At 41.6% G+C, this 20,519-nt stretch overlaps 1 protein-coding gene across 4 annotated transcripts in view; it reads left to right on the forward strand.

Moving 5' to 3' along the window:
• Positions 1 to 20,519, forward strand: part of NECAB2 (N-terminal EF-hand calcium binding protein 2) — a 378,886-nt gene that overhangs the window by 111,336 nt on the left and 247,031 nt on the right. The window contains exon 1 of one of the 4 annotated variants that reach the window (XM_068259474.1): positions 4,191 to 4,263. The exons of the other annotated variants lie outside the window; for them this stretch is intronic. Coding sequence (XP_068115575.1) covers positions 4,195 to 4,263 — 69 coding nt within the window. The 5' untranslated portion in view covers positions 4,191 to 4,194. Of the gene's footprint in view, positions 1 to 4,190; positions 4,264 to 20,519 lie in introns of those variants that run through there. 4 annotated transcript variants of the gene reach the window in all.

Here is a 20,519-nt window from a genome sequence, read left to right on the forward strand (position 1 = left end):
AATCAGTAGCTGATACCCCCTTTCCCATGAGAAATCTTTTCCTTTTGTAGAATAGATCATCAATATTATGGCTAATATTGTGGTAAAACTCCTCCCACAGTGTGAGGTCAGGACCAGGGCCCTAACAGTATCCTGTCTGTGAGCCTTGTTGCACTTTGGGAAATAATGGCTTTTTTTTCTGCCAAGCAACCAGTATCCCCCTCTGTGCATATGTATATGTATGAAAAAAAATGTCGCCTCTCACATTGTTAATGGCAGTTGGTGCTGTCTGTTTTTTCATGTCTGCCAGTAGTAAAGATGAAGATGTGCAGGCTGATAGTAGATCAAACAATATGAACACATTACATGGTAAATATTAAACAGTTCTTGATCTCTCGTCTATTTTTGTAACTTCTCACTTGGCAATGTATTTTTTTTGTTTTGTTTTTTGTTCCCCCTTTCCGCGAAAGTTCCTCTTTAAAAGTAATACTGAAGTCAAGGAAATATAGACGTTAGATACTTACCCTATTGGTGTGAAGCCTCTGGATACTCCAGAGATTTCATGGACCTTTCTGCAGCTCACCGATCTAGTGCGGGGTTCCCTTAAATGTATTTGACAGACAGGTTAAATATGCTTCTATGCAAGAGCATGGTTGGAAACGCATACATCTGCACTGGGCATGGGCAAATACAGTCCATGCAAGCTCAGTAGAACAAAGTTATCATGCATTGAGGGGAAAAAGCCGTGCGTGAGTGGCTTCAGTCTACTGGGCATGTGTGGAGCCTGCTTGCATACCAGTGTGGATGCGATTTGTCCAAGGCTGTGCTCCCATTCAAAAGATAGAGAAACCAAGCGCTGGACTGGTGGGCTGAAGAAGGATCCAGGAAGCCTGTGGACTATTCTGAGGCTTTCCACTAATGAGGGAAGTATCTATCTCTTTTTAGGATTGCTTTAAAAAATCAGAGGAATAGAGGTGCTTTGATCCCAAAAAATGAGATCGATTTAAAGAGACACTGAAGCGAAAAAAAAATTATGATATTATGATTTGTATGTGTAGTACAGCTAAGAAATAAAACATTAAGATCAGATACATCAGTCTAATTGTTTCCAGTACAGGAAGAGTTAAGAACCTCCAGTTGTTATCTCTGCAAAAAAGCCACTAAGCTCTACAACTTTCAAAGTCGTGGAGAGGGCTGTTATCTGACTTTTATTATCTCAACTGTTCCTGAAATATTTACTTTTTCTCTGCCAGAGGAGAGGTCATTAGTTCACAGAATGCAGTGGGGGTGTCTCGGCACCTTGCAGAGAAAAAATATAGGAGACAAAAATGGGAGCCCAATAGTGTAGTATGTCTGTATATAGTAAAAAATGGAATTAAAAAGAATACTACTCACAAAGGGGGATTGCAAAGGGCAACCGACCGTAAGAAGCAGGTGTAGACCATGAACCCGACACCACTCGGTGTTGTCCCAGCTGGACCTGGATGTGGTCGCTCTCCTTGGAAAAACAGGGACAGACATCCACTGTGGTGGACCCACAGGTGATCTGTCACCACCCCTCAAACACTGAGTTTGTGGGGGTGAACTAAGCACAATTGGGGTAAAGAGGCGCCCTGGTTGAAATAAAAGCGTCTAAAAACAGCTTAAAAACGAAAAGATAATATGAGGTGGCTTACCTCAATAACGAAATCTTTGTCTGTAACAAAAGATTTTTATTTAGCACAGGCAACTCGTTTCGCAGGTCTGAGCCCGCTTCATCAGGCCAATAAAAGTGCCAAATGACTGGGTATATACAGCATAGGGAGCCTATGCTGTATATTTGGCACTTTTATTGGCCTGATGAAGCGGGCTCAGACCTGCGAAATGCGTTGCCTGTGCTAAATAAAAATCTTTTGTTACAGACAAAGATTTCGTTATTGAGGTAAGCCATCTCATATTATCTTTTCGTTTTTAAGCTGTTTTTAGACGCTTTTATTTCAACCAGGGCGCCTCTTTACCCCAATTGTCATTAGTTCACAGACTGCTCTGAAAGAATCATTTTGAATGCTGAGTGTTGTGTAATCTGCACATATTATAGAAAGATGCAATGTTAGAAAAAAAACACTATATACCTGAAAATAAAAATATGAGAATATTTTCTTTGCTGCTAATCTTCTAGTAATTATTCATAGTACACAACCAATTCACTATATCATATTTTTTTTTCGCTTCATTGTCTCTTTAAGGTCATTCTTTACAGTTGCAGATTGAGTTGATAAACTCTAGCTTTATCACTTGGCTTGAAAAATCCGACGGTCTTAATTTTTGTAAGCCTTTTTTGCGCGGATCAAATGAAGAGAACTAAGCGTGAGGCTGGCCTTGGGCTGAGCGATGCTGCTTTTCAGTAACACTATAAAACACTTACTTCTGTTAATGGATCTGAGACGTTCCTGAAAATCACACTCCTTGGAGAGCATTCCGATATGGTGCTCTCAGCTGCAGCAGCTTGCTCAGCATGTAATCTCCTAATTACTCAGGGATGCCGAAATGGATTATTTACAAGATAAGGTGGAGCAGACTCATTAGGTTTTTTTAGATTTCTTGGTACTTTTCCGTTAGCCGGGCGCATCCGGCAGGTGGCGCTAATTACATTAATAGTTCACGTAACAAAAGTGTTAATGTAGCCGATTGTATTGTGTTTTTACTGGCGGTCAAATGTATTGTAAAAAGTGAGTTCATTGAATTAAAATTAAGCCGGCGGCAATGTAACAGATGAAGCCGCCGGCTTCGGCTCTCGCTCTCCTCCCCCTTGCCCTCTATCTCGGCAGGGAATTCTGGTTGTTTTCTTGTGACGAACGACTCTGGGGGGACACGCATGTCGCCCTCGGCTGCCAGTGTTCTATAGGAGAGAGGCAGAATACAATACAATCGGTTACATTAACACTTTTGTTACGTGAACTATTAATGTAATTCGCGCCACCTGCCGGATGCGCCCGGCTAACGGAAAAGTACAGATTTCTTTCTTCATCTTTTATTGTTATGTTGCCAGGCATTATCGTTCTAGTACTGAAAACTTTGTCAGACATGTGAAATGGCCTCTGCCCGAGTTGCAGCAGGTAAACGGTTAAAGGCACATTGGAAATTTACCTGGCAAATGGCCCAGTCTGCATCCTGACCTGACTTTAGTCCTGAGCAATCCAGCAAATACAAAACAATCACATCATGCTAATTGGACCTTGCAGTGAAATAAACAAAAACAAATGCAATTGTGGATGAGCAAGTGGTAGATGAAATAGAATAGGACTGTTGGCAGCTGCGGCGGCTGCACAGAGGGTTAACTCGCCTATGCCACCACCTCCTGTCCCTGTGCTGTACACCACTCTCCATCTTCCCAACTTCCTGCTACAAAGGCTGAAGATGGAGAGCAGTGTGGAGCATAGCAGAGAGAGGCAGCGACATAGGTGAGTAAATGCTCTGTGCAGCCTCTAAAAGACCGCTTGTTTTGTCTCATACCCACTAACCATACAACAGGATCAAATAACTTTACTACCCCAAGAATTCAACTCAAAACATTTGGAGCCAGAGCCTTCAGTCATGCTGCCACTACCCTTTGGAACGACTTGCCACACCCACTCAAGACTGCTCCAAACTTGGAGGCGTTTAAAGTGAACTCGAGGTGAGAGTGATATGGGGACTGCCATATTTGTTTCCTTTTAAATAATACCAGTTGCCTGGCAGTCCTGCTGATCTATTTGGCTTCAGCAGTGTCTGAAGTACACCAGAAACCAGCATGCAGCTAATCTCGTCAGTTCTGACAAATGTCTGGAACACCTTATCTGCATATGCTTGTTCAGGGTCTATGGCTGAAAGTATAAGAGGCAGAAGACCAGCAGGGCTGCAAGGCAACTGGTATTGCCTGAAAATAAATCAATATGGCTGCCTTTATAAAACTCTCACCTTGGGTTAACTTTAAATCAAAATTTAAAAGCCACCTGTTTAGTCTAGCATTTATAATCACATCACATTTATAACCCATCACAAACCACAACTATGAACTGATCTGAGACAAGCTTATATGCACTTTGGATCCAACAGGAGAAAAGTTATTTACAAAGATGTTGCTGTAGTAGCCAGTTCATGCAAGCAACTGGCTGCTACCTAATCAGAAATCTGTTTAACTTCTTAAATCTCTATCAAATTTCAGTGTGAATCTTACAGAGAATGAATGAAAATCATATGCATAACTACTATTACTTACCATGCAAACGGGAAACTCAGGAATACAGGCTGGGAGCAGCTAACCTGGTAGGTACATAATAGCAAAATTATGAAAAAAAAAGGGGGGGTGTTTGTGCGCATCCCTATAAACATGCTGCAATTGACTGGTTAATCACTCAGGCAGGACTTTGGACGCAGGGCATGCATTTTCAGCCTAATAGAGGTGGTGCATGCCTGAGCGATTAACCAGTCAATTGCAGCATGTTTATAGGGATGCGCAACCCCCCCTCCTTTTTTCATGAATGTTACTTTACCATGGCTACCTTGACCTTATAAGGCTGGCAGCATGTCCCAGTGGTCACATCTTTATATGTTAGGACAGATTTGCATTGAGTGCTGAAGCGATAAAGTGTAAGATGAAAAGGCGAGATAGGTTTAGAAAGGTCATGAGTGGCAAAATCTACAGTTTGGTACATCCTGAAAAAAAGAAAGCAAGCACTGGTGTGTGTGTGTGTGTGTATTTGCACCCGAGTTTAACTGTTGCTTAAGGTGACCACACACGATACAATAAAATGATCCGATTTTACAGTAATTCGATAAAAACGATCGTATCTCTCAAAGAAATCGAAAGCTTTTTTTTTCATTCGACTGAAAAATCTGATCGGATTTCCCGTTTTTTTCGATTTAAATCGATCCGGAATGCCAGATATTTCTCTTCAATCTCCACTAAAGATTGTATCTTTCTACTAAAGATTGTATGGTGTGTGTTGGATTGCTAATTTATTAATATACACACCCTAGCAATTTTCTCTGAGTTTCCAATCATTTTCATCATAATTGAGGAAAAAATTGAACATAGGTGTGTGGTACATTGGTCAGATTTTTGAAATGTTACAATCAGTCAGGAAAATTGATTGCAATTCTTAAGTTGAACAGATATTTAAAAAATTGTATTGTGTGTGGCCACCTTTACTGTCTAGCTAGCTGTCATCAGAAAAAAGATCCAGCAGGAGCTGCTTATTCTGTGGCCTTGTGTGAAGAACCTTTTTAGAATATGAATGGGAGTGTGACAGGTCTCCCAGCTGCATAATCAGCTGCCTTGTTCTTCTTTTCCCAATCAAGATACCTTTTAGCATTATGGGTGAAATTCTAAGAATATCCGTAAGAATTACTCAGCTAATCATTGATTTCTTACTAGGGATAGGAGGAAAGGGCAACAGCTGGAATCACCTTGGTGATAGACCAAACCATGACAGGATAAAGATGAAGAAACAACCCCAGCGTTCATTTAAAGTGGGCCTGTCCTTCATTGTGAGCGGTTCCACTAATTTCAATGGACTAATTGCCTATTGAGTACTTTTAAAGAATGGCAATAACTTGGCTTTCAGATCACTGATATAGGTATCACAATAGTAGCCATAGTGGTTGCTATGGGGCCCGTAGCCAAGAGGGGATGGGTGTTTTGGGCCTCAGATCACTGGTGTAGGTATCACAATAGCAGCCATAGCAGTTGCTATGGGACCCATAGCCAAGAGGGGATGGGTGTTTTGGGCCTCAGATTACTGGTGTAAGGAGCACAATAGCAGCCATAGCGTTTGCTATGGGACATATAGCCAAGATGGGAGGGCTGGTTCCTGCAGTAGTTTTTCAGGAGTTATTTAAACTTCCACAACTTCTGTTGGGTTATACATTACTGTAGTAAATATGCATCAAAGGCAGGAACAGTCCATAAGTGGGAATATGAGGGAACAGTACCTGCAAAAAGTGTGTGTATTCTCTGCTAACAAATTTTATCACCTCCTTCAGTAGGGAATCCCTTCACTGTACTCAAAGTGGAGTGCTAAACATCATTCCTCCCTGTTGAAATCTAAGCCTGTTGTTCAGCTATCGGAAGGCAGTAAAACCATTAACTGCTTTAAAAAATAAGAAAAAAAAAAGCAAATGTGAAGGTGGCCATACACTTGTAGTTGTCGTCCCCCCGCAACACAATCCCCCCCCCCCCCTCCCGGCTCTTCTCTGTTCTGTTCTGTACTTATAGTTAATATGTCTTTTGCAAACAAGGAGAAAAGGGTCAGCTGACTTGTGTATATACAGGCTGCCTTGTGTCTATTGGCTTATTAAAATGGCATAGCTTTTGCAAATGTATCTGCTTGCCAGAATGTTCAGCATCTAAAACTACCTCACTGGGTATCCTGCAGGAGTTGGCCCACGCAAAATAGTTTGCATCTCAACAGGGGTGTCGTATGTAGGCCTCCTCATGCCCCCAGGAAATGGAGAGCAGTGCAGACACTGCAGACAAAGCAAAGCACTCCTATTGCCCGGGAGTCTTGCAATCCCCCCCCCCCCCCCCCAAAGAATAGATGGCTTACCTTTTCAAATTGTACCAAACTGCTAGATAATGCAAAATGCATGTCCTGGGAGCAAACACAGAAGTAGGTGGTGTGAAGGGGGAGGTCGCAGAAGTCCCTCCAAGTGCTGCCACCACCAGGGAGACCATGTGCAACCCCCCTTCCCCAGGAAGAAAGAACATGAACTGCCAACGAGGAGAAAAGGGTTTTTGCTCAGACCAGTGTTATGTAAATATGCATCACAGGCAGGAACTGCCTATAAGAGGGAATAGAAGTGAACAGTAGCTGAAAAAGGAATAGAAATGTTGGATTCTATAAACATATGAGTGCTGTTGTGAGTGACCTGTGTGTGTTGTCTCTAACAAATGTTATCACTTCCTTCAATATGGAATCCCTTCACTGTAGCCAAAGTGGACTGCTAAACATTGTTCCTCTCTGTTAAAATCTAAGCCTCTTGCTCAGCTATCAAAAGGCAGTAAAACAATTAGCTGTTAAAAAAACAAAGCTAGTGTAAAGGTGGCCATGTACTTATTATTATTTTTTTTTATTTTCCCCCTGACTGCTACTTCACTGTTCTGTATTCAGAGGAGTAAATCTGTCTTCTGTTTAACTATGCTAAACATGGTCTGTCCTGATTACATTGCCACAAGTAGTGGTGAGCTGATAACAGAGGGAAATTGATCTTTCGGTCTGGAAGGCTGCTCTCTGACTGAAAAAAATTCTGCCATGCATATTGAAACTATGATTTTCTTAAATTATAAAATTAACATTTAAAGGATATCTGAAGTGACCTGAGATGAACCCATGTGCATGTACTAAGTGGCCTAAAAATTACAGACACCCACTAATATCGAGTTGGTCCACCTTTATCTCTATCCGTTGATATTTTTCTTGGCATGGACTCAACAAGATGCTGATACCTTTGGTTGCCATTGCGACAGTGGCCACGACAACCACTTGGTTGGTATGACGACAATTACCATGAGGACCACTTAGTTGCCATGGTGACCACTTGTTAACAAAGTGACGGTTGCCATGATTGGTTGCTATGGTGACTGTTGACCTAATGACCACTTCGTTGCTATGGCAACGGTTTGTCATGATGACAAACCCTTAGTTGCTATGGTGACGGCTGAAACGGAGGCCACTTGGTTGCCATGGTGACCGTTTTGGTTGCTATGGTGATTTGGCAAGTCATGGCAACAGTTATTATGGTGGCCACTTGGTTACTATGGTGACGGTTGCCATGATGACCATTTAGTTGCTCTGCCAATGATTGAAATGGTGGCCACTTGGTTGCCATAGTGACCGCTTGGTTGTCATGGCAATAGTTGGTCTGTCCTGATTACATTGCCACAAGTAGTGGTGAGCTGATAAGAGAGGGGAATTCAATTTTTTGTCTGGAAGTCTGCTCTCTAACTGAAAAAATGCTGCCATGCATATTGAAATTACTACTTAGTTGCTATGGTGAAACAGTTGCCAGGGCAACCAATTTGTTGCTATGGTGACAGTTGCCACGGTGAACGCTTGGTTACTGTGGTCATGGTTGCCGTGGTGACCACTTGGTTGCCATGGCGACCACTTGGTTGCCATGGTGACTGTTGCCATGGTTGCCATGCTATGGTGACGGTTGACATAGCTGGGATTGCCTCAGTCTTGGCTCACAAACCAAATGTTTATCGCATTTTTCACTTTACTGCTGCATTGCACAAGGACAAATGACATAGCTGGGATTGCCGTTGCCATAGCAACCAAGTGATCGCCATGGCAACCGTCACTATGGTGATATCTTGGTTGCTATGGCGAGGGTTGCCATGGCGACCACTTGGTTTCCATGGCGATGGTTGCCATGGCGAGGGTTGCCATGTCGATCACTAGGTTGCCATGGCGGCCGTTTGGTTGTCATGGCGACGGTTGCCGTGGTAGCCACTTGGTTGCCATGGCGACGGTTTCCATGGCGACCAGTAGGTTGCTATTGGGAAGGTTGCCATGGTGAAGGTTTCCATGGCAACCACTTGGTTGGAGCAATTTTCACCTGTCAGCGCTCCTGCCATTCATTTGCCTATAACTTTATTTCTACTTATCACAATGAAACAATCTTTATCTTGTTTTTTTTCACCGCCAATTAGGCTTTATTTGGGGGTACTTTTTGCTAAGAATTATTTTATTCTAAAAGTGTTTTATCAGGAAAAAAGAAAAAATTAAAAAAATTCATTATTTCTCAGTTTTCGGCCATTATAGTTTTCAAATAATACATGCTACCACAATTACATCCCACACTTTTTATTTGCCCATTTGTCCCAGTTATTGCAACATTTAAATTTTTTCCCTAGGACAATGTATGGCGCCAATATTTCATTTGGAAATAATGTTGCATTTTTCAGTTTTGCGTCTATCCCTGATTACAAGCCCATAATTGACCGTCGGCGGTAACGAGCGGTGGGGCGAGCGGTAATGTGCGGTGAGGAGGGATGTGATAGCTACCCCCCTGCAGAAGTTATAGGACCTTGCAGGGATGTAGTTACTCATCCCGGGGGAGGGGAAGTGGTTAAATCTTTTGTCTTACCCATTTGGACATTAACTTCAGGAAGAGTTTAAAAAAAATAGTTATCAAAGCTTGTCGAACAGCTTGTCCAATTCAGTCCAGTTTCTTGAAAAGTAGACAGAAGCAAAAAAAAAAGAGGGACATTACTTCTATTACTTTTTTCGACCAGAAACCCAGAATTGTTTGCTGCTGTTCAGAAAGAAGCCTAAAATGAATCTGTTAAACTGAACATAAAAATATGAGACACTGCTTTGTGTTTTAATTTACCATTAGAAAAACATGTACAATTAATCATCTCTTACGGGGGTTTTTTTCACCCCAGGTTCACTTTAAAGAGATACTGAAGCGAAAAAAAATATATGATATAATGAATTGGTTGTGTACTATGAATAATTACTAGAAGATTAGCAGCAAAGAAAATATTCTCATATTTTTATTTTCAGGTATATAGTGTGTTTTCTAACATTGCATCATTGTCTAATATGTGCAGATTACACAACACTCTGCATTCAAAATGATTCTTTCAGAGCAGTCTGTGAACTAATGACCTCTCCTCTCGCAGATAAAAAGAAAACTGTTCACTTACAGTTGAGATAATAAAAGTCAGAAGACAGCCCTCTCCACCACTTTGAAAGTTGTAGAGATTAATGGCTTTTTTGCATAGAGATAACAACTGGAGTTTCTTAACTCTTCCTGTACTGGAAACAATTACACTGATGTATCTGATCTTAATGTTTTATTTCTTAGCTGTGCTACACATACAAATCATAATATCATAATTTTTTTTTCGCTTCAGTGTCTCTTTAAATCCACGATAGTGGTCCTTCAAGCTGAGTACAAAAAACAAGCACTTTTAAGCTTAACACGTTTCCAGTGCCTAAAAAATGTGGGACTCTTGCTGAACTGGATGAAGTGGCCGTTTGAATGGCAAATAGGGGACGGAAACTCAAAGCTGTCTCAGGAATTTTATGTTAATTTTCTGTATGAATTAACACTACTTTATCTCTGGATATTTATTTTTGTCTCCAAGATGCTTGCTACACACTGATAATTCTTCCTCATGAATGGCTAAAATAAATTGGTTTAAAGAGCATTTGTCCTTGTGCAACGCAGCAGTAAAGTGAAAAATGCGATAAACATTTGGTTTTCTGAGCCAAGACTGAGGCAATCCCAGCTTCTGAGAGGAACAAGAGTGAGAATTGTGCCATATGCAGCAATAAATTATGCAAACTTCTCACAGTTTGATTAATTCTTTAGCGCAGACAATGTGAATTAGATAAACTGCTGACTAAAAAAGAACAAAAGTAAAAATATCAAACTGTCTGACCCGCTCTCAAGGATTCAGTAGCTTCTCTATAGGTTTGTTCACCTTCATAGAACAGTGGCAGATACAAAAGCCTGGTATACTCATTCAATCATGATTGGCCAATTACTGACCAATTTTTGCATTTCCGTGTAGTATGACTGTTTACCTGCACAATCTGTCCATAGTATTAAACGTCTGTTGGCCCTTATACTACATAGAAATTGTAAACTTGGCCAACCACTGGTCAATAAAAATTGAAGGTGTGTACCAGGCTAAAGACTTGCTTTCCAGTGCTGTAAGTAGAATGTTATCAAACTGGATATAAGCTGACCATGTGGGTTTTATTTCACTAGTGTAATTGTTATACTGGCATATTGCAGTAGGTGTTATAATTTAAGTAGGCCTCCGTTATCTGGACTGAGTTTAGGTAAAAGGCTTGTTCGCAGAGTATACCTTTAAATAGAGGTTTTTGTGATGCAGGCAGAAGCATCTCAGTGTCTGCTTGAAGCAGATGATACAAGCAGAAACTGAGAAGATGTTCCTAGTCCAAGGTCTTAGGCCTACACTGCCCCAGACAAATGGACTACGGGAACAATCAACATGGGCCATATTTATAAAACATAACATTCCTGCAACTGGAGCAAGGGGGCTCATAAATGATTAAGTGAGTAGGTGTGTATCATGACATCACAAGGGATCTGATCCAATCATAGATGGTTCAGATGATGACACAGTTAACTCTTTCCTGGTCAGTATTAAAGGTCATGAGTTGCCAACGGAGGTCTCTTACTTTCACGCTCTCCATCTACTGACTTCTACTGACTGGAACCATAATTATTTCCTTTCTTTATGTAATCTGGTATAATGTACGCTGTACATAGTTAGTCTAGATGTAATGTAGTATAGACAGGAGATCACCTGATTACCGTCACTAGGAAGGTAATCAAGAAGCTGCAACGCAACGGAATTACTAAAGAAGAATCTGCTTTGCTAAGATATGATGAACTGTATCTGTATATCTGTTTCCTTAATAAACAACTTGTACTTTGAAGACGCCTGAGAACGGTCTATCTCTAATAATGCTTGCTGTGTTGAGAGTCAAGTTATCTCACAGTCTGTGAGGTGCAACTCTAAGAAGTTGCTGGTGTCGAAGCAAAAAGGTGATTTATAACTGTAGGTAGTTGTGACAAGTCCAAATATTGCAAAACCAGAGATTTCAGCGAGTGTAGCAGACCCATTCTGAACCACCATGGTTTCCAACATCTGTAGTAGAACGGCCTGTCCGAGACCCAACCTTGGTAATTAGAAAAATATTCCTTTTTTAATTTTTATTAATGGACCATCATACCATCGACCTATACTGGTCGATTTTTTTTTTTTTGATTTTTTTTTTAATCTATAGCTGGCCAATTTGATTGACTCTGCTATAAATGGATGTAGCAAGAATTTGCCGATTTTTCTTTCTACTAAAGTCGGTCAGTCTGGTTGTTCGCAATGGATGGAAGAATTCACTTGATCAGCGGCAGGTCAGGAGCATGTCGCAAGTGTTGTTCAATTTCTTATCACTGGTGCATCTTCTCCCCGCCACTCCTTCCTGTCTCTTCTCTCCCGAGCACCTGTCATGTCACTAATGCTAGAGGCCTCTAGTGGCTATGTAAGGTACACGCCACGGCGCCTGTATGTTAAGCCTCAAGTGTTTATCATATGACATTGGTTCTTTAGCAGACCAGAGACAAGGGGAAACTGGCGGTGGAGAGAAGGCAGACAGGTGATTCGCTGACTACTCACTGTGGCTAAAAAGGGGGGTGTTACTGGGGGACCTGCAAAGCAGTACGCATAGATAGTTAGATAGGCAGATGGATGCACGGATAGATAGATATGTTTATCGTGAAAAACTTCATTTAAATAAAAAAGTTAACATTTTTCTATACAATTTTATTTTTTAAAAAATGGGAAAATCTGACCGTTTGGTTGAATAGTATATGATCACATTAAGGTTTTGTACATAGAGTCAGATCTGATGTTTAAAAACTGTATCAACACATGTAAAGTGCTATTTTTGTTTCCAATCACCTTCTGTTATTTTCTCGTGGCATTAAATGATCTTTTACACATGTACCCAGTACAGTTTATATGTCCTATTGCTCAATTTCTAATGGGTGATCTGAAAAATGAGTTTACTGCCCTGGTTTCGTGACTCATGTGCAGCAGGTGTGCCTCAGTAGATTGTCACAGAGCTGATCAATCCATGTCTTTGTCAATTATTAAGTTTTCCTCATAACACGAACTGGACATGGGCGACGCTGCAGGAGCTCCAATCATTCCCGATGCACCGTGCGCATGCACAAGTCTGAGGGACTCAGCGGATACTCCCAGAACTGCCTGTAGAGATTAGATATATAGGTCCCCTCAATGGGTTATGATCACAAGCTGCAGTGATGTCAGCATGACAGGAGCCTCTACAGTGACCACACCTTCTGCATGCCCTACAGGGAAGAACCATGTGACACTAGGGGAAATGTGGCTAGGCAACCTACTGATGGTTCCCTACAGCTTGTTGGTGCAGTGCAGTGCATCGCCGACACAAGGGCAGGAAAGGCAATATGATGTATTTTATTATTTAAAAAATTAAACAGAACCCTTAACATGTACGCTTTATGTGACAACAGAAAGCATTCCTGCTGCACACAATCAGTTTTATGATAGTGGTCCTTTAAAGTTTACCAGAGGCAGCATGTGTAGATAAACGTGTATGTACAGTACAAAACATATTAATAACCAAGCTGTTTTACTTGTTTTATTTTGTTGCCTGAAAGAGTTAAATTCTAGGCATGGAAGTGACAGCTTCTGGGAACCTTGTCGGGAATATATATCACTGATAAGCAAATTACAGCCATAAGTTTCCCTGCCAGAATACAACTTCTGAGGGCAGGACGAAATAAAATACATGAACTACTGTTCTTTTTCCAACTTTGGGGACTCTGGGGCACTTAATATGTTGCCACTGATAAGAGACAGTAAAATACTACTTTATGCTAGGTGGACCATCCAGCTACATCACACACGAGTTGGTGGATCCCCACCACCCTAGCCACATTAGCTGGGTGGTCCTATTCTGCCAGTCAGACACACAACTCCATCTGTGACTTTTAATGTGAATATAATGAACGTCATTTGTGGGGGGATAGCTACACTACTTATATGATTGTTAGATGAAGAGGTGGATCAGCAAAGACCCCTCCACATTTGGTTGTAAGATCTTTAGGGTGGTACTGATACCAGCAGCTCCTTGACTGGTGATCATATCACACCACTTGGTTTTAATGTAATAAAGTATACTTTGTACTATACCATATAGGGGTGTCCCTAGGACCACTTTTTGCATTTTTTCCCTGGTATACCTTTCGGAGTGTTTACAGTATATATAAGTATATATGGATCTTTATTCCTCCTTTATTTTCACCCCCACCCCTATTACTATGTTAAAACTTTAGATGCTCATACATGATTTTAATATTATACCAAACAAGAGTTAATGATCAGCAAGCCAAAATGCTGTTTGAAAAAAAAAAAGACCAAAAAACTTAAAGGCCACGTTTCCATTGGTGCAGTAATATCTCAAAGACACATGCTGACACTTGTCCCCATGTGAGTACACATCCGAATCCATCTAGCATGACTATGGAGATTTGTATGCATTGTCCAAAAAATGCAGCTGGCACTACATATTTATAAAAGAGTTTAGGGCCAGGAGAGCTTGGGGGAAGAAACATTTGTTGTGCTTGGAGGTCCTGGAGGCAATGGCCCTGAAGCGGTGACTGGATGGTAATAATTTGAGGTAGCAGTTGCTGGGGTGGGAGGGATCATTTACAATCCTGATGGCCCTGGATTGCTGTCTGGAAGAGTGGATATGGTCAAGAGATGGGAGGGAGGTCTATTATCTTCTCAGCAGTTCTGATGACTCTCAGTAACTTGTGCTGGTAACTTACAGAGGCAACTGCATACCACTTGATGATAGAGGAGCATAGAATCTACTCAATGGTGGCAGAGTAGAAGTGGGTCAGAAGGGTGCGTCTCATTCCAAACTTTTGCATTTGGCATAGGAAGACTAGTTGCTGTTGGGCCTTTTCTGCAGTTTGGAGAAGTTCACATTCCACCTTAGAGATGGTGGTACCCAGGAGGTGAGTTCTGGGGACTCTGGCGACCTCGTAGCCCTCAATGAGAACTGGGAGAAGTTTTTAGTTTTGTTTTTTTACGGAGATCGTTGGTCAGTTCAACTGTTTTTGCTGATTTGAGGACAAACTTGTTGACCTTACAACAGTTGCAGATCCTCTCAATCTCCTGACAGTAGGCTTGCTCTCCACTCTTGTCTACCATGCCTAGGATAGTGACTGCCTGTCCCAAGACTAAGTCGCTCCCCACACAGCATCTCTGCCTGCAGGCCGCTTGACTTCATTCTCCGCCACCACCAACAGGGTCCAGGACTCCAGGTGGATTCCTGAATTTTTAAGGCTGCTGCTAACAGCGGCCGCTATAATAATTTTTCTGGTGCGTGTACATGCCAGCCTAATTTTTCTGGCTGCACTGTGGCTGCAACAACAAAACAAAAGGCATGTACATGTGTCAATTCCCCTGATGGAGTACAAATCTAGGCTTTAAGTTTATAAATTATGGAAGGTGCAGATAAAAAAAACAAAAGGGAGAGAAGTAACCCTGTATTGCTGATGTTTATAGACAAAATTGCCGATCTCTCGATACACACAAACCTGCTGCCGTACTGCATTTAATTTGTTAAATTCAAAAATGCATATGTTTACATAGAATCGCTATCATTTCCATCAACTCAACGTTATTTGTATCCCGTTGACTGTCTCTAGTGACTGCCTTACTTTTTTCTCCATTTACTGTAACTAAAAGATTTGTACTTCCTGTGCTTTTTGCTTGCTGGAATAAATGGATTTTGGACAGCTGATATGGATGGAAAGCACGATTAGTTATTGAAGTAAACTGGGGTGGAAAAAGGAGCTGTATGGTTCAGCATCTGCATAGCTTTAGCTTTGTACTGCAGTGAGTAGTAAAACACCAGTTTAATTCTTGATCTATCTGCATTTATGCAGGGCAAGGTGGTATGTTGGTAACTACTACCCTACTGAATGCTTGACCAGCTGAGCAGCTGATAACCCCCTGTATCGCTTAGCTGTAGTTACCTGCAGTTACCGGTAACTTAATATCCTCACTCCACTGGTTACCTATAAAATTGAGAAATCTGTTTAATATTGGCTTATTGCCATTAAAATCCTTGCACAATCTGGGCCCTGGATACCTCAATGTTTTGTTGCAACTGCATCACACCCCTCACAATCTTGGCTCAAAAGGATCTAATAACTTGGTCATCCCCAGAGCCTTCTGTCATGCTGCCCCTTCACTTTGGAACTCCTTGCCACACCCAGTCAGGAAATCTCCATCCATCCTTGGAAGTCCACAATGCAAAGCCACCTGTTTAGTCTGGCATTTATGAACACCTGACTATTTCCTCTGTCAGGGCTCGTTTCCACTAGCACGAATCCGCATGCAGACAATGCATGCGGATTCGCATAAGCAATACAAGTGGATGGGACTGTTTCCACTTGTCAGTTTTCATTTGCGTTTTTCTGCGCAGGATTTTTCTGCATGGTAGACCCTGCAGAATTCGCCTGCATGTGGAATGCAGGCGAATCGCAGACAATGTATTTAATAGAGAAATCGCATGCGTTTTTTGCATGCGTTTTTCCCACGATTTCGTGTGCGATTCCGCATTGAAAGTAATGTAAATGGACACAAGCAGTGACATGGTTAAAATCGCATATACCCTACCTATGCGAAATTGCATGCGAAATCACGGCAAAAAACGCATGCGGAATCGCATCCGCATGCGATTTTGTCAGCGGTGATATGCGGCGATTCCGCACCGCAATAGTGGAAACGGGCCCTCACACAGTCCATCCTGCAATTACAGTGGGATGCGAAAGTTTGGGCAACATTGTTAATCGCCATGATTTTCCTGTATAAATCGTTGGTTGATACGATAAAAAATGTCAGTTAAATAGATCATATAGGAGACACACACAGTGATATTTGAGACGTGAAATGAAGTTTATTGGATTTACAGAAAGTGTGCAAGAATTGTTTAAACGGGCAGAACAACTACCAATAAAAGCGTAGATCGTATTCAGGGTTAATACTGGCCTTAATCGGGAATACGATCTACGCTTTGGTAGTTGTTCTGTCCGTTTGTATATAATGCCGTTTTTTATGTTCGTGAAATTTCTTAGGTTATTGTTTGTTTTTACCTTTTCTAATTGGGTATTGGCCACACAACATTTATTGCCTGTGATGATGATTTTCCACGATTTTTTGCGTATTAGGCCCCTATGTGCATAAATGTTAGAAGGATGCGTACATATTAATGTTTTTACGCGTTTTTATGCATACGTTTTTTACGCGTTTACGCATTACCAATTTGTACGCGATATATAGGCGGACATGCGTAAAAACGAACCATTTGACACGGCTTATGCTGATTGGTCGGCGGCCGTCTTCTGTTTGTTTACTAGCGGCGAGAGAATAGATATATGCGATCGCCGTGATACAGGCTCTTATTTGTTTGTGTGGCCATTTACTCTTGTCATTTTCTATTTAGTCATTCCAAGTGGTTTAGTATGGCGACCTTTATGTGTCATTTTAAGATTTCTAGTTTCTGACCAATAGGAGATGCCTTGTGGACATGGGGGTGTGATCTGCATAGTAAGTAGCGGTCATTTATCAGGTCCGCTCATTTACATCTCTTTCCTGATTGGATGGTGTGTGTGCGTGCGTGCATGCGTGCGTGTGCATTGAATTCTGTCTTCAGAACTGGGCAACTTTGAAGAAAGGCGAGAGCCTGAAACAGTGGACTGTCTTGCCCTACAGTTCTTTTTAACTTGTATGTCTTTTTTACTTCAATAAACTAAGATTCATTTTGAAGCAGCGCGGACCTCTACATATTGTTCCTAACTGTGGAAACAGACAGCTGAAATCTCTGAGTCAGCTTTCTGTATCCTTCCCCTAAACTATGATGGTGACCAATCCTTGTCTTCAGGTCGTTTGAGAGTTGTTTTGAGACCCCCGTGTTGCTACTCTTCAGAGAAAATTAAAACGGGAGGTAAACTTACAATTGACCCCTTAAATACTCTTTCCCATAATTGGATTCACCTGTGTATGTAGGTCAGGGGTCACTGAGCTTACCAAGCCAATTTGAGTTCCAATAATTCGTTCTAAAGGTTTTGGAATCAGTAAAATGACAACAGTGCCCAAATGTATGCATCTGCCTAATTTTGTTTTAACAATTATTGCACATTTTCTGTAAATCCAATAAACTTCATTTCACTTTTCAAATATCACTGTGTGTGTCTCCTATATTATATATTTAACTGACATTTTTTATCGTAACAACCAACGATTTATACAGGAAAATCATGACGAGCAACAAGGTTGCCCAAACTTTCGCACCCCAATGTATGTTTTGATCTGAGACATATCTATAAGCTTTGAGTCCTGTGGGACAAAAGCACTTTACAAATGGTATACTATTGTGTTGTTATCTGGTGAGTCAACATTCTGTGAGCAAATGTATAGGCTTGATCACTTTACTTCGTAGGTTGGTGTTTATGAGGTGGTTTTCAGATATAAACTCAAAAGAACATGGTTATTCTACCTGTATAGATCGTGAGAGCAAGAGATTGGAAATGATCAGAGAATACCATTGTATGCTCTGTTATATATAATGGATTATTTTAGACATACAAATGTAAAACAGTGTTTTGCTAACCCAGCGTTTCTCCATCTTAAAAGTAAACCAGGATAGGTCATCTTATTATTATAACAATTTATCCTGACCTTTCAGTCTAGATTAAACAGAAGCTTGTGCAGCCAATTAAAGGAAACGGGCCACTCTCTCTGTGTGCATTGTTAATTACCCTCTGTGGGGTTCCCGGTCTTCAAGGAGATTCCAAAATGAGTGCTGTAAATAATTTAAAGCAATCAAGAGCACTAGGCAATTTTTTCCCCTCTTCGGTAGTGGAAGACCTTTCAATTGCAGAAATTTGTTACACAGGCAAACTTTATTTCTACGAAATGGCTCGAAGGATGCTGCAAGTTTTTGTGTCGCAGCTGAAAGCAGGTATGCATATACTAGGATATACACCATGATGTGCTGAACCTGGAAGCGGGCAAGGAAAGATTTCAAGAGGTTCATTAGTTAGTAAACTTGTAGTAATGCTCCTGAGTTCAGTAGTATGTGACGGATCCTAGCTGTAGGAACTCATTCTCTCTCTCTCTCTCTCTCTCTCTCTCTCTCTCTCTCTCTCTCTCTCTCTCTCTTTCTCTCCTCTTCCTCTCGTCTGTCTGTCTGTCTGTGTCTCTCTCCCTCTCACTCTCTCTCTCTCCCTCCTTTTTCTGTCTTCCTCTCTTCTGTCTGTCTGTCTGTGTGTGTGTCTCTCTCTCTCTCTCTCTGTCTGTCTCTGTCTCTCTCTCTCTGTCTCTCTCTCTCTCTCTCTCTGTCTGTCTCTCTCTCTCTCTCTCTCCATTAAGCATTGCATCTGAGAATGAGTAGAAGTGCTCTAGCATTCATTCAGTCTAACCTTTACAAATAATCTCCTGAAGTAAAGCTAAACTTCACTGAAAACTTGGTATATTAATACGTGTAAGTTCAGCATAACTTTGTATTTAATGTTATTGGAAGCTGTCTATATTTCAATCTGCATAGGAACGTGTATTTGGATGGAGTTTTTTGCTCCTACAGTAGTTAACTTTAGACCTTTAAACTTACAACTATAGTTAATAGAAGCTTTGCTGTTTGCTGTGATTGTTGTACTTTGTACATCCTCATTGCTGTTAGTACTGACTTACTGGACTTGTATGTTTTTAAGTATTTCTTTTTTTTTAAAGATAAGTAGTTAGATCATAGTGCTGGAGTGATAATTGGCTTACAGTCTTGCATGTGGTAGTAAGCATACAGTGCTGGATGTAGTAGTTAGCTCATAGTGCTGGAGTGGTAGTTGGCTCATAGTGCTAGATATGGTAATTGGCTCATAGTGCTGGAGTGGTAGTTGGCTCATAGACGTACAAGAGAAATCTCCGCCGGGAGACTTGGGCGCAGGATACAGCCGATATATACGGCTTACCCTGCTGCTGCACAAGTCCCGGCAGTGTTAACTGCTATTCCCCCTTCAGGTCCACGTGGATGGTGGGGAATGATGTAATTCAGCTTCCAGCTATTGCTGGCGGACGATGTACAGTGTTTTAAAAGTAACTTAATTCCTATTATGGTCTCTGGTGGTGCCAGCTGCTCCCAAATCTCCTGCGCTCTAATCGACATGTTTGGCTAATAGTGCTGGATGTAGTAGTTTGCTCATAGTGCTGGATGTGGTAGTTAGCTCATAGTGCTGGGTGGTAGTTAGCTCATAGTGCTGGAGTGGTAGTTGGCTCATAGAGCTGTAGTGGTAGTTAGCTCATAGTGCTGGGGTGGTAGTTAGCTCATAGTGCTGGAGTGGTAGTTAGCTCATAGTGCTGGAGTGGTAGTTAGCTCATAGTGCTGGATGTGGTAGTTGGCTCATAGAGCTGGAGTGGTAGTTAGCTCATAGTGCTGGGGTGGTAGCTAGCTCATAGTGCTGGAGTGGTAGTTAGCTCATAGTGCTGGAGTGGTAGTTAGCTCATAGTGCTGGAGTGGTAGTTAGCTTGTAGTGCTGGAGTGGTAGTTAGCTCATAGTGCTGGATGTGGTAGTTGGCTCATAGTGCTGGAGTGGTAGTTAGCTCATGGTGCTGGAGTGGTAGTTAGCTCATAGTGCTGGATTGGTAGTTAGCTCATAGTGCTGGATGTGGTAGTTGGCTCATAGAGCTGGAGTGGTAGTTAGCTCATAGTGCTGGGGTGGTAGTTAGCTCATAGTGCTGGAGTGGTAGTTAGCTCATAGTGCTGGAGTGGTAGTTAGCTCATAGTGCTGGGGTGGTAGTTAGCGCATAGTGCTGGATGTGGTAGTTGGCTCATAGAGCTGGAGTGGTAGTTAGCTCATAGTGCTGGGGTGGTAGTTAGCTCATAGTGCTGGGGTGGTAGTTAGCTCATAGTGCTGGG

Source organism: Hyperolius riggenbachi, chromosome 11 (genome assembly GCF_040937935.1).
Source record: "Hyperolius riggenbachi isolate aHypRig1 chromosome 11, aHypRig1.pri, whole genome shotgun sequence".
Classification (NCBI taxonomy): Eukaryota; Metazoa; Chordata; class Amphibia; order Anura; family Hyperoliidae; genus Hyperolius; species Hyperolius riggenbachi.